The 13442-nt window shown below is 40.3% G+C and overlaps 1 protein-coding gene across 3 annotated transcripts in view; it reads left to right on the top strand.

Annotated features, from left to right (window-relative positions):
- The first annotated feature begins 5606 nt into the window (after positions 1-5606).
- The window catches only part of LOC111973999 (far upstream element-binding protein 3), a 107791-nt gene continuing 99955 nt past the window's right edge, over positions 5607-13442 (top strand). The window contains exons 1-3 of one of the 3 annotated variants that reach the window (XM_070447158.1): positions 5641-5761; positions 12345-12456; positions 12744-12841. Coding sequence is in view for 2 of the 3 variants with exons in the window: in XM_070447157.1 (XP_070303258.1) it covers positions 5666-5761; positions 12345-12456 (208 nt within the window). In the remaining variant the exon portion in view is untranslated. Of the gene's footprint in view, positions 5762-12344; positions 12457-12743; positions 12842-13442 lie in introns of all 3 variants that reach the window. The other 2 variants (XM_070447157.1, XM_024001488.2) reach the window with 2 other exon arrangements.

The following is a 13442-nucleotide window of genomic DNA, read 5'->3' on the forward strand; positions in this document are numbered from 1 at the left end:
TAACAACCTCTCCCTCAACAGTATCAAGACAAAGGAGATTATTGTGGACTACAGGAAAAGGAGGACCGAGCATGCCCCCATTCTCATCGACGGGGCTGTAGTGGAGCAGGTTGAGAGCTTCAAGTTCCTTGGTGTCCACCTCACCATCAAACTACCATGGTCCAAACACACCAAGACAGTCGTGAAGAGGGCAGGACAAAGCCTATTCCGCCTCAGGAAACTAAAACGATTTGGCATGGGTCCTTAGATCCTCAAAAAGTTCTACAGCTGCACCATCGAGAGCGTCCTGACTGGTTGCATCACTGCCTAGTATGGCAACTGCTCGGCCTCCGACCGCAAGGCACTACAGAGGGTAGTGTGTACTCCCCAGTACATCACCGGGGCCAAGCTCCCTGCCATCCAGGATCTCTACCAGGCAGTGACAGAGGAAGGCCCTAAAATGGTCAGCCACCCTAGTCATAGACTTTCTCTCTGCTACAGCACGGCAAGCGGTACCGGAGAACCAAGTCTAGGTCTAAAAGGCTTCTAAACAGCATCTACCCCTAAGCCATAAGACTCCTGAACAGCTAATCAAAGGGCTACCCAGACCCCTCTTTTACGCTGCTGCTACTCTCTGTTTATTATCTAGGCATGGTCACTTTCTACCTACATGTACATATTACCTCCATTACCTCGACTAACCGGGACCCCCGCACATTGACTCTGTACCGGTACCCCCTGTATATAGCCTCGCTATTGTTATTTTACTGCTACTGTTTAATTATGTTACTTTTATTTAAAAAGAAAATTGTGACAAATAAAATGTTTTGATTTGAATGGCTTGCTCAAAGTCTTTTGTTACCCTAGCACTTGCACAGTAACGTTGTCACAGAAGAAATTGTGGTTAAAATATAGAATTCAAATTGTTATATCTGACAACTTGAAAAGCTACATTTGTGGGTGAAAAAAAAGTAAATTTTATGAATATTTTGTTGTGGATATTTCCTTGAAAACACCAAAATTTAATCAATATAGATTTTTATTAGAAAGGAGCATCAAGCTCATCATGTGCACTTTCACCATCCTGTGATGTTCATCATTTTTATTTAATCTGTAGCCTAAAAAAATGAATTTTTCCTGAGTCGTAATGGGAAAACCACACAACACATTTGTATTTATTATGGATCCCCATTAGCTACTCTTCCTGGGGTCCAGCAAAAATTAAGGCAGTAATATACATTATACAGTTGAAGTCGGAAGTTTACATTCACCTTCGCCAAATACATTTAAACTCAGTTTCACAATTCCTGACATTTAATCATTTAATTCCCTGTCTTAGGTCAGTTAGGATCACCACTTTATTTGAATAATGTGAAATGTCAGACTAATAGTAGAGAATGATTTATTTCAGCTTTTATTTCTTTCATCACATTCCCAGTGGCTCAGAAGTTTACATACATTCAATTAGTATTTGGTAGCATTGCCTTTAAAATGTTTAACTTGGATCAAATGTGTCAGGTAGCCTTCCACAAGCTTGAATTTTGGCCCATTCCTCCTGACAGAGCTGGTGTAACTGAGTCAAGTTAGTAGGCCTCCCTGCTCGCACACGCTTTTTCAGTTCTGCCCACAAATGTTCTATAGGATTGAGGTCAGGGCTTTGTGATGGCCACTCCAATACCTTGACTTTGTTGTCCTTAAGCCATTTTGCGACAACTTTGGAAGTATGCTTGGGGTCATTGTCCATTTGGAAGACCCATTTGCGACCAAGTTTTAACTTCCTGACTGATGTCTTGAGATGTTGCTTCAATATACCCACATAATTTTCTTACCCTATCACTCCCACAACATGACGCTGCCACCCCCGTGCTTCACGGTTGGGATGGTGTTCTTCAGCTTGCCAGCCTCCCCGTTTTTCCTCCAAACATAACGATGGTCATTATGGCCAAACAGTTCTATTTTTGTTTCATCAGACCAGAGGACATTTCTTTGTCCCCATGTGCAGTTGCAAACCGTAGTCTGGCTTTTTTAAGGTGGTTTTGGAGCAATGGCTTCTTCCGTGCTGAGCGGCCTTTCAGGTTATGTCGATATAGGACTCGTTTTTACTGTGGATATAGATACTTTTGTACCTGTTTCCTCCAGCATCTTCACAAAGTCCTTTGCTGTTGTTCTGGGATTGATTTGCGCACCAAAGTACGTTCATCTCTAGGAGACAGAACGCGTCTCCTTCCTGAGCGGTATGACTGCTGCGTGGTCCCATGGTGTTTATACTTGCGTACTATTGTTTGTACAGATAAACTTGGTACCTTCAGGCGCTTGGAAATTGCTCCCAATGATGATCCAGAGCGTGGAGGTCTACAATTTATTTTCTGAGGTCTTGGCTGATTTCTTTTGATTTTCCCATGATGTCAAGCAAAGAGGCACAGAGTTTGAAGGTAGGCCTTGAAATACATCCAATTGATTCAAATGACATCAATTAGCCTATCAGAAGCTTCTAAAGCCATGACATAGTTTTCTGGAATTTTCCAAGCTGTTTAAAGGCACAGTCAACTTAGTGTATGTAAACTTCTGACCCACTGGAATTGTGATACAGTGAATTTTAAGTGAAATAATGTCTGTAAACAATTGTTGGGAAAATGACTTGTGTCATGCACAAAGTAGATGTCCTAACCGACTTGCCAAAGCTATAGTTTGTTAACAAGACATTTGTGGAGTGGTTGAAAAACGAGTTTTATTGACTCCAACCTAAGTGTAACTTCCGACTTCAACTGTATTATAATACATTTTTTTAAGTATTAATACATTTTAAAACAGATTTCACAATACATTAAGTATGTCCCTTCAGGCCACTACAACACACAATCCAGGTGTACATAGTATGTATGTTATGTGTGTTTGTCAATCCAGGTGTACATAGTGTGTATGTTATGTGTGTTTGTATCTCAGTGTGTGACTCTTCACAGTCCTCGTTGTTCCATAAGGTGTATTTTATCAATTTCTTTCTTCTATGTATCTGATTTTACTGCTTGCGTGAGTTACTTTATGTGGAATAGAGTTCCATGTAGCCATGGCTCTATGTAGTACTGTGTGCCTCCCATAGTCTGTCCAGGACTTGGGGACTGTGAAGAGAACTCTGGTGGCATGTCTTGTGGGGTATCAAATCAAATGCTATTTGTCACATGCGCCGAATAGAACAGTGAAATGCTTACTTACAAGCCCTTAACAAACAATGCAGTTAAAAAAATAAAAAATAAAATAAAAGTAACAAGGTGAGTAATCGCTGTTTTGATGTTCAGAAGCTACTTTCTGTCATAAGAGACGGTAGCAGCAACATTATGTACAAAATAAGTTACAAACAATGCGAAAAAACAAACAAAATAGCACGGTTGGTTTAGAAAACAGCAGCCATTCCCTCCGGCGCCATTATCACAATATGCATGGGTGTTCGAGCTGTGTGCTAGTAGTTTAAACAGACAGCTCGGTGCATTCAACATGTCAATACTTCTTACAAAACAAGTAGTAATGAAGTCAATCTCTCTTCTACTTTGAGCCATGAGAGATTAACATGCATATTATTAATGTTAGCTCTACATGTACACATAAGGGACAACCTTGCTGCACTGTTCTGGGCTAGTTGTAATTTTCCCAAGTCCCTCTGTGGCACCTGATCACACAACTGGGCAGTATTGTTGCTGGTATTGTTGTTAAGAAGGCAGAGCAGCGATTTATTATGGACAGACATCTCACCATTTTAGCTACTGCTGCATCAATATGTTCTGACCATAAGTTTACAATCTAGGGTTAAGTTTAGTCTCCTCAACGTGCTCAATTTCCCCATTATTAATTACAATATTTATTTGAGGTTTAGGGCTTAGTGAATGATTTGTCCCAAATACAATGCTTTTAGTTTTTGAAATATTTAGTAATAACTTATTCTTGCCACCCATTCTGAAACTGACTGCTGCTCTTTGTTAAGTGCTGCAGTGATTCGAGTGACTGCAAGATATTTGCGTATAAAGGCCTTTCCACCGCCATTTCTCGCATAATTAATGTTACCGACACAAAAAGATCCTACCATGTCAAACAAAATGTCTGTCAGCATTTATACAATTGTACCGGCATATTGTGTTTCCATCAGCCCGGTCATTACTTTTGTCATGAGTCAGGTAATTAATATGCATGAAATGGCTGTATGGAAACCAGGTTAATTATGTTTTTTCCAAGCAAGGTTTGTGTTGCCATTGTGAATAAAAGTATATCTTTATAATGTAGCCTACAAATAAACATGTATCCAACTCCTGTAGCTCACAAACTGAAAACGTGTACATTGTACAATCAATTATCTCAAATATCACATTAATTTGCACATATCCACTGTAGGCCTATTTTACAAACTGTGGCAAAATTGGTTCCTGTTTCAGTCACGTCTTTGGTCATGTCCGCGTGCGTCAAACAAAATCACCCACATGATTGGTTGACAATAGAGCCTCCCACAAGGCAAGCGATTGCTGCAGGATGAATATTACGAGCAACTGCAAAAACTTGTGCCATGTTCAAAACAACTGGGCACTCTTCCGAGATCTCAACACAACTGGGAACTCGGAAAAAACGAGCTCCGACTGGGGAAAATTGTTTTAAACGGTCATCCACCTCGGAATTCCCACTCGGGAACTCGGGCCTCTTTCTAGAGTTCCGACATTAATTTCACTAACGTCATGATCTGACCTCGTATTTTTCACAGTTCCCAGTTGTCATGAACACACCATTACAGTCGGCTGCAGTCAAAACGGCATGACCTTTGATCACATGATTTATGTGAAGTTCATGCAGTAGGCGCAAATCAGACAATTTCCAGACCAGCCTTGGCCGGAAATTCGTCACTCGTTCATCCCGTGATTGTTTTCAGCCACTGGTAGTTTGTGGGTGCTTTATATGAGCTACAGTCAATTATGAGTGCATGTCTACTTATATTAAATATATCATTATTAATATAAGCCTACACTATGATAGCCAGCAAATTAATTAGTTAACTAAAGTTAGCCTGCCTAGCTGGAACTTCTACAATTTCCAAAAGATTACCAAACAAAAACATATGTACTTTTTAACGAGACGTTTGTGCCGTCATGTGCATCAATAGCACAGTTTCTAACTTATTTGCATTCGTTCTTACTTACACGTGTATGTTGACTTCTCCAGTGATGTTGTTTTTAAATTAGGGACTTTTATTAGCGGATTATGGGGAGTTTCTGGCCCCTGAGTTATTAACATAATTGTACACTCGCAAAACCGACTAAGAACGAGGGCTTAGGTTGCAAACTTCCCTTGCTTGGCTAATCATTTGGACCGCCGCCCAAGATGGCGACGGGGATTCCCCCAAGGGCATAAGGCTAGGGTAAGTGGACGAGGGTGTGTCTTAAGTGTTTGTACTGCAGCCCTGACAAAAGTGATTTACTCGAACGCGTCCAACAACTGAGCAGTCTGACCGTCACTACTTATCACAGCTACAAAGTCATAATTATAGCTAAACCCCACCTGTTTCCACAATCTGATTATAAACCTAACATTAACCAAACTGATAAACTTGTGCCTAACCTTAAGTTAAGACAAAAGTGCAATTTATTTTAATTAAATAGCCAATTCTGACTTTGTGGCTGTGGTAACTATTTACAACCGAGAGGTCTGGGTGGAGATGATGATGGCGGAGTTGGTGCAGGGACAGGCCTCCGTTTCTCAGTCCGGAATGAAAGCTGACGGCTTCGCCCACGCTTTACATCGGGCCCGACAGGTAATAGGAGTAGAGGAATTCGCAAAGGAATCAACTGAGGTTGAGCTAGGCCTTTTAAACGACGATAAATAACTTTTATTTTAACTCGCCCACCTCTGCAGCTTGTGCTATGTGTTCATGAAAAACACTAGCCAGCGACCTAGCCAGCTAGCTAACATTCTAAGCTAGTTGACAACCACAATAGCTTCGAGTTTGCAATGACTACTCGCGCGTGTTCATTTTGGCTGCAACAGGTCACGACTGGAAACGATGTTTTTATGTAGTTTACCGTGTTGTTACCACGAAGTCTTCAAGTTAATTTATGTTAAGATCACTACAGTAGCTAGCTACGTTTTCCACACGTGTCCATATGCAACTTGTTGTTCAGTCACTGAAGTTCTGGGGTTGAACTGTGTGGCCGTGCTCTCAAACCCATAACAATCAGTGACAAGTAGGCACAGATTCCAAACACACCCACACGTTTTTAAACAGATAGTTATCCATATTGTTTCCCAGTTATCCATATTGTTTCCCAGTTGTAAACATCATTGAGTCAATTGTCCCCCATACATAATGGATCCTACTTGCAACTGGCAAGCACCATATTATGCACTGTGCGGGTGTGTCTAGTTAGGAACCCGATTAAAGAGCAGGTAAGGGTAGATTGTCACTAGTATTAGGGTGTTAGATTCCTGACCCAAATTGAACCAGGTTGTATCAGTCTTGAACCAATATTGCATCGCCAAAATTCAATCTGGAAAACTATTTTGGATGCTATATTTATAGTAAATGTAGCAATTATATGACAAAGGAACAACATTCCCACCTCTTTCACTGTCAGCAATTACATTTTGTTCATATTCTTGAGGAATGTTAATAAACTCACTGGTTTGAGACAAATCAAACAAAAATAGCTATATATTGAAAATACTGTAATTGAAGAAAAATTGTTCAGAGATTAATTTAATTATGATTTCTACACTTCAATATGGTTTAAATAGTTCAGATTGGAGTATTTTTTTTAATGAAAAAATAAGAAGATTAGAAACATAATTATACTACGACCCATTAAAAACACTGTTTTAGAGGACAAAATGAAACTGTGGTTCTGGTGTTATACTTTGTATTCCATGTTATAGAGAAGCTTCCCAGGAACACAGAACATTTTATTTCATGAGGATAGGATTACCAAATCTGAGAGATCTTATTTTAAATTGATCGGAAAAGGACAGGTCAATGTTAATCCCTTGTCAATAAAGCACCAAATAACCTGTCTGGATTCTTAAATTCAACACTTTTTGTCCAATAACACAAGATCGGGTAGTCATACGATCGGGTGGTCACAATTGCTGTAGAACACAGAAATGACCCCCCCCCCCCCCCCCCCCCAAAAAAAAGATTAAAACGCTATATTATGCAAGAGGCACTTCAGATGGGGTGGCTACTAATTAGGCAGTACGGAATATGTCATTTCAGTAATTTAAGCCCAATAATTTAAAGTAGGGTGGTCATATTAATAAATCTTCATGGTTGATGAAAAACAGAGTGGGTAACAATTTGAAACAATTTATGAAATTAGAATACAACTTTGTATACTGCTTTATGCAAATTAGATACATATTATGCTAATTTGCTTGTATGGAATTAAATTAAGTATTGCTGTTTTATGCGGAACTGGGAGTTTATACTGAGGAGTAAGGTGCAGCCTGCGCACACACCTGAGATGGTAATGGAGGACATATAATTGAGATTACATAATCATGAACAAAAAGCAGGGATACTATTTACCAATTAGTAACTGTTAGGCGGTATATATCACAGTAATGTTGCATTCAGTAGCCAACTGATTAGGCCTAGAGTGCAAAATAATACGCCCAACCCTGTGCCTGTGCCACCTACACACACAGAAACACACTTCTCAGCATCCCCACACACACTAGTGATGAACCGATATAACATTTTTGGCCGATACCGATATCTGATATTTTCCTTGCCAAAAGAACTGATACCGATAACCGATATTAAACATTTTAGTGGCCGTTTAAGCATTCTAGTACAGTTAAATAGTTAACACACACACATGGATGAAGCGGTCTAAGGCACTGCATCTCAGTGCAGCAGGTGTCACTACAGTCCCTGGTTCAAATCCAGGCTGTATCGTGTCCGGCCATGATTGGGAGTCCCATAGGGCGGTGCACAATTCAACCAGCGTCGTCCGGGTTTGGCTGGGGTAGGCCGTCATTGTAAATAAGAATTTGTTCTTAACTGACTTGCCTAGTTAAATAAAGGTTACACACACACCACACTGACCAAAAAGTTATTTTGTTGGCATTTACTTATGTCCCCATTACCAGTAAAACATAATCAAAACCTATTTCTTTCACTTACTTGCTGTGTTGACTTGACTTTGACTTGTCAAATAAGTTTGTAGACCAATCAGGACCTGAATAGGACTGCACGTCACATAATAATTTAACACGTTCATTCATTTTTTAAAGTAGTTATTACACATTGATTACACTATCACTTGTATTTCATATGTCACAACGATTCATCGATACGTGTGCTATGATGCTGGTAAAGTTGTCTCGCACACCTACAGTGCTGGCCATAAAAATAAAAAAGCTAGCTAGCTCATGGATGCAAACAATGTTCTTCCCCAAAAACATAGAAAAAATACATAATCTGTTTCAGTAGCTATAGTTAGCTATAGCTATTTATTTTCATGAACTGAAGTTCAATTTCAATATGCGAACAACAAGTGGCAACCTAGCTAATACTTACTCACAAGGATTCCTAAATCATTGCTAAGAATAATGAAAATGACTGCAGTTTCTACTGGTCATTGTTTTCAGGCTGGTTTTATTGGTGCTAGCTAGGTACCAAGCTAAAGCTAGCTACCCCAGAAGTTGTGGTCGAACAAATTATGCTTTATTACCAATTCGGTATTGCAAACACATCGTTCGTGGCTGGTGTTTGCTGACTTTTTTTGTACACCTTTGACAGTGCTACTGTATCTTTTTTGACATGCAAAGACCCAAACTGCGTTCCATAGTATGCATGTCGTGAAGCTAATAGCAGTGACGCTATTACTGTGTATCTCCGGTAGGGCAACATCTGAAAAATAGCGCACTTGGTAGTGTGTACCAGTGCTCGACCAGTCGGCGAAAGCCAATATCACCCACGACAGAAAGCGGTTGATTGTCAAGGGCAATGAATTCCATTATCTTGGCTTTAATGGATTTCGACTTTCAGTTGTCTCTGAAATTTTCTTAGTCTTTCAAATGACTGCTTGACTTGTTGACTGCTGGATCCACACAGCAGACATTGTGGGCTAGTTTAGGAATGCTGTGTTGCACGTATAGAGCAAAATTGTACGTGGCATCATTACGTCATGTACCTTCGTTATACAGGTATGCACGTCAGCTTTGACATCGGTTTTGCACATMGGGCGTTAAACTAGACATCAGCCGATACCGATGTTGGCATTTTGAGCTTTTATCGTCCGATTCCGATATGTTCACTGATATATCGTGCATCTCTAACACACAGCACATCACACATAGGCTGGGTATGTCTGTGTTAGGCTAGCACAGACACACACTTCTCACTAAGACTAAACTGTAACACACACTTCTCACTAAGACTAAACTGTAACACAGTTTAAGGTAGGCCTACATCTGAGTTGGGTTACATTGTAATGTATTTTTTGGTGTTGATGCGTTACATTGGTGATGGGAGGATAAACTCCACCATTTCCGATAGGAGACAGTTGGTGAGCTGCTGCGAGCCAGCTGCACAGAAAGATTGTTAGGACACATTTTCAATTCACTGATATTTAGCTATGTTTTTATTGATTGTATTGAGTTAGATGCACTATTGTAAAGTGGTTGTTCCACTGGATATCATAAGGTGAATGCACCAATTTGTAAGTCGCTCTGGATAAGAGCGTCTGCTAAATGACTTAAATGTAAATGTAAATGTATTGGCTGTAGCCACTGTGTTATTGTAGTTTTTACTTGAAAGAATAAAATCATCAGTCACAAAAATTGCTTTTGGTACAATACAGCCGCAATGGCACGTTACAGCCTCTCGCACGGCTCGTTGCCTCAGTGAACGGTATCAGGCTGTCCCACACAGCTAGCAAGCTAGCACAGGTCATGGAAATGGGGGTAGCGAATGGTGAATTTGGACCAATCCCTGACAACCCATCATCAAAATGTAGTTACGAAGCTCTACTTTGTAACCGGCTATGTTTTTTCAGTGTCTCTGAGATCATCTGAATGACCGAAGCGAAGGAAAAACGTTTAACCTTATATTTCAGTCCCAAGTAAATTTGATAACTGTAAAACACCCTCAGGACTTTCCAATACTTGTTGGCAATACAATGTCACATCAATCTTACTCTGGTATAGTGAAGAATACCATTCGCAAAGAGCAAATATGAACACACCGATTTCACAGATTCAGAAAAAGGGCTGTCCCAAAGAATTGAACGTTTTAAGCATGACACTTGATTTAAATTTGGGCTCATATTGCGTAAATATCATAACGTACAGTATTGGGATTTTTAGACAACTCCCACATTCATGTTTTCAAATGATTTATGTATTTTGACGACAACATTATTGACATTTAGTGAAAATTGATTTGATTACTGCAGTTATTTTTGTAGAATTCTCGCATAGCGTCCATTGTTTATCGCGTCACCTAACACCTTAGTACTATATTATGATTTTTCACTAGATACCATAGCTAATATGCCTATTTGTGCTACATAAAGGTTTTGGGTAAACTTAGATATTACAATTCTCCCTCTCATGCAAAATATATGTGATTTGTTTGATTGAACCATCTATCACATTGTTTGACAGAATGCTCACTAACTAGCTCTTTGGCCCCAAAACTCATGGATAGATGTGATAACAACTCGGTCTCTGAAAGATTCAAAATCACCTCAAGTGTCGACAATACGTTTTTTGGAAGGGGAATGGTAGAACTGCATGGCTCCATTGGCTGCTCAATGCTCAGATTATACATTATTAAATCCTTTACACTTACAACGTCCCCATGTATTTTAAAGCACGTGACGGTGAATAAGATCAACAGAAAATGATTCTATACAGTGTTGCACATTTTAATTTTTTAAAACTTTGTCATTTGATTTCTCAAGGTTAGGCTATTTGGATTAGACATTTCAGTTGCCGATGAGTCAGCCTTGTTGTTGTGTTCAGCAGATAATAACTCTAGCTCTCATGGTATAAGTGCTTTTGACCAACATATTGCAATTGCCTGACGTGGTCATATAGCCCAATCATGAACTAAATGGGCCTAACATTACTCCTTATAGTCCAAGGGCCTTACATGTTCTGTATAGAGGCGAATTGGCTCTGGCAGTCAAAACCAGCAAATACTCCACCTAAACGTAGTTGCAGACAACAGTATTTTTCAGCGACAAGATGTTTGTGGCGTCAGTCTTCCCTCTACACACAGGTCTTCTTGAGACGCCGATGGCTAATTAGTGCATGTACGCTTCTGTTTTCCATAAACAAGCACTGTAACATGGACAGTGTAGCCTTTACTTAGCTGGGCTGTTACATGACACACTGCATTTCAGACAAGCCCACTCTGATTCTCCAGTTGTTTTCTGCCTGTTGTATTATTATCTCTGGTCTGTAAATGATGAAGGAATAGCTAGACTTGGTGCCGTCCCACCCTTCGTCCCCTGGCCCATTGGGTTCTGGCCAGGGGGAGGCCTGTCTAATATGCTATTAACTCAGCCTGCTACTTACTTTAGGGCTGGGAGGGGGTTAGTTTAGCTAGCACACTCAGCTTTATACCTGCCGTAGGCTCATCCCTTAGTGGGGTGGTGTACCGCACACATAAACGAACATATGCCCATCCAGCTGTGTGTCTGATATGGAAAATATTGACAGATCAATCTCATTCCATTTTCACCCTATCTGCCCAGTCGCTTAAAACCTGCGATCAAATCAAATCAAATGTTATTTGTCACATGCTTTGTAAACAAAAGATGTAGATTAACAGTGAAATGCATGCCTACGGTCCCTTCCCAATGATGCAGAGAGAGAGAGAAAATTGAGAAATAATAGAAAAGTAATAACTCATAATAATAAATACAAAATGAGTGACAATAACTTGGCTATATACACAAGGTACCAGTACCAAGTCGATGTGCAGGGGTCTTCTGTCTGTTTTCTATAAACAAGCACTGTAACATGGACATATGGCTGTGTGGGAACCCTAACCATATAAAGGTGTGTAGTAATTTGTTTTTTGAAAATAATTTCTTGCTGATATGAACGATACGTTCCTTATGTTTACAAAACCGTACCGCAAGCAATGCGTTTTAATGTTCAGAACAAGCGTCGGAGCTCTTAACAAAACTTCCCCGGCCAGAAGATACTATTGTCACTAAAGGTAGCGTATGAATGGGCTTTAGTGGTCATAGGACTGGCAATTTTGATAAATGTAAATTTTTGGGTGAAATGTTTCTCAGATTGTAACAACAATGAATACAATGGATGGATGAACTGTTGTATAGAAAATCTGTGAAGTAATTATTATTTTCTTCACATTTCAGATGGCAGAAAAAATGAGGATTGAGCAGATTTCACACCTAAACAGTTCCCCACCTATTGTAGACCCCTCCATGTATGGCTACGGAGACCAGAAGCGATCGGTGGAAGACGGAGGTAAGCTGGTTGCTATTAGCCATTTCATTCTTCTCTTGCGGCGATTTAAAGGGATAGTTTCCTGAGGTTTTCACAATTTCATAATTTTTTTTTAACCTTGAAACGAGTCCATGAATGATTAATCACCAACCAGACATGCTTTATCTACTCATTTGCTGGATGCAGAGGTCAAGTGAAGGTCAAGAAAATCATAGAGAAAGCAGACTGTATTGCAATCATCTCTGATGGGTGGTTGAATGTTCGTGGGCAAGGAATAACTAACTACATCATCTCCACCCCTCAACCAGTATTCTACAAGAGCACAGACACAAGGGACAACAGACACACCGGTCTCTACATTGCAGATGAGCTGAAGGCAGTCATCATTGACCTTGGACCACAGAAGGTATTTGCACTGGTGACAGACAATGCTGCGAACATGAAGGCTGCTTGGTTTAGAGTGGAGGAGTCCTACCCTCACATTACACCCATTGGCTGTGCTGCTCATGCATTGAATCTGCTCCTCAAGGACATCATGGCACTTAAAACAATGGATACACTCTACAAGAGAGCCAAGGAAATGGTTAGGTATGTGAAGGGTCATCAAGTCATAGCAGCAATCTACCTCACCAAGCAAAGTGAGAGGAATAAGAGCACCACATTGAAGCTTTCCAGCAACACCCCTTGGGGTGGTGTTGTCATCATGTTTGACAGTCTCCTGGAGGGGAAGGTGTCTCTCCAAGAAATTGCCATATCACAGTCTACCGATATGGACAGCCCCATCAAGAGGATCCTCCTGGATGATGTATTTTGGGAGAGAGTGGTAAGCAGCCTGAAACTCCTGAAACCTATAGCAGTAGCCATTGCACAGATTGAGGGAGACAATGCCATCCTGTCTGATGTTCAGACTCTGCTTGCAGATGTAAGAGAAGAAATCCGTACTGCCCTGCCCACTTCACTGTTGCTCCAAGAAAATGAAACTGCAGTTCTGAAATACGTCAAAAAGC

This window comes from Salvelinus sp. IW2-2015, linkage group LG15 (assembly GCF_002910315.2).
Source record: "Salvelinus sp. IW2-2015 linkage group LG15, ASM291031v2, whole genome shotgun sequence".
Lineage (NCBI taxonomy): Eukaryota > Metazoa > Chordata > Actinopteri > Salmoniformes > Salmonidae > Salvelinus > Salvelinus sp. IW2-2015.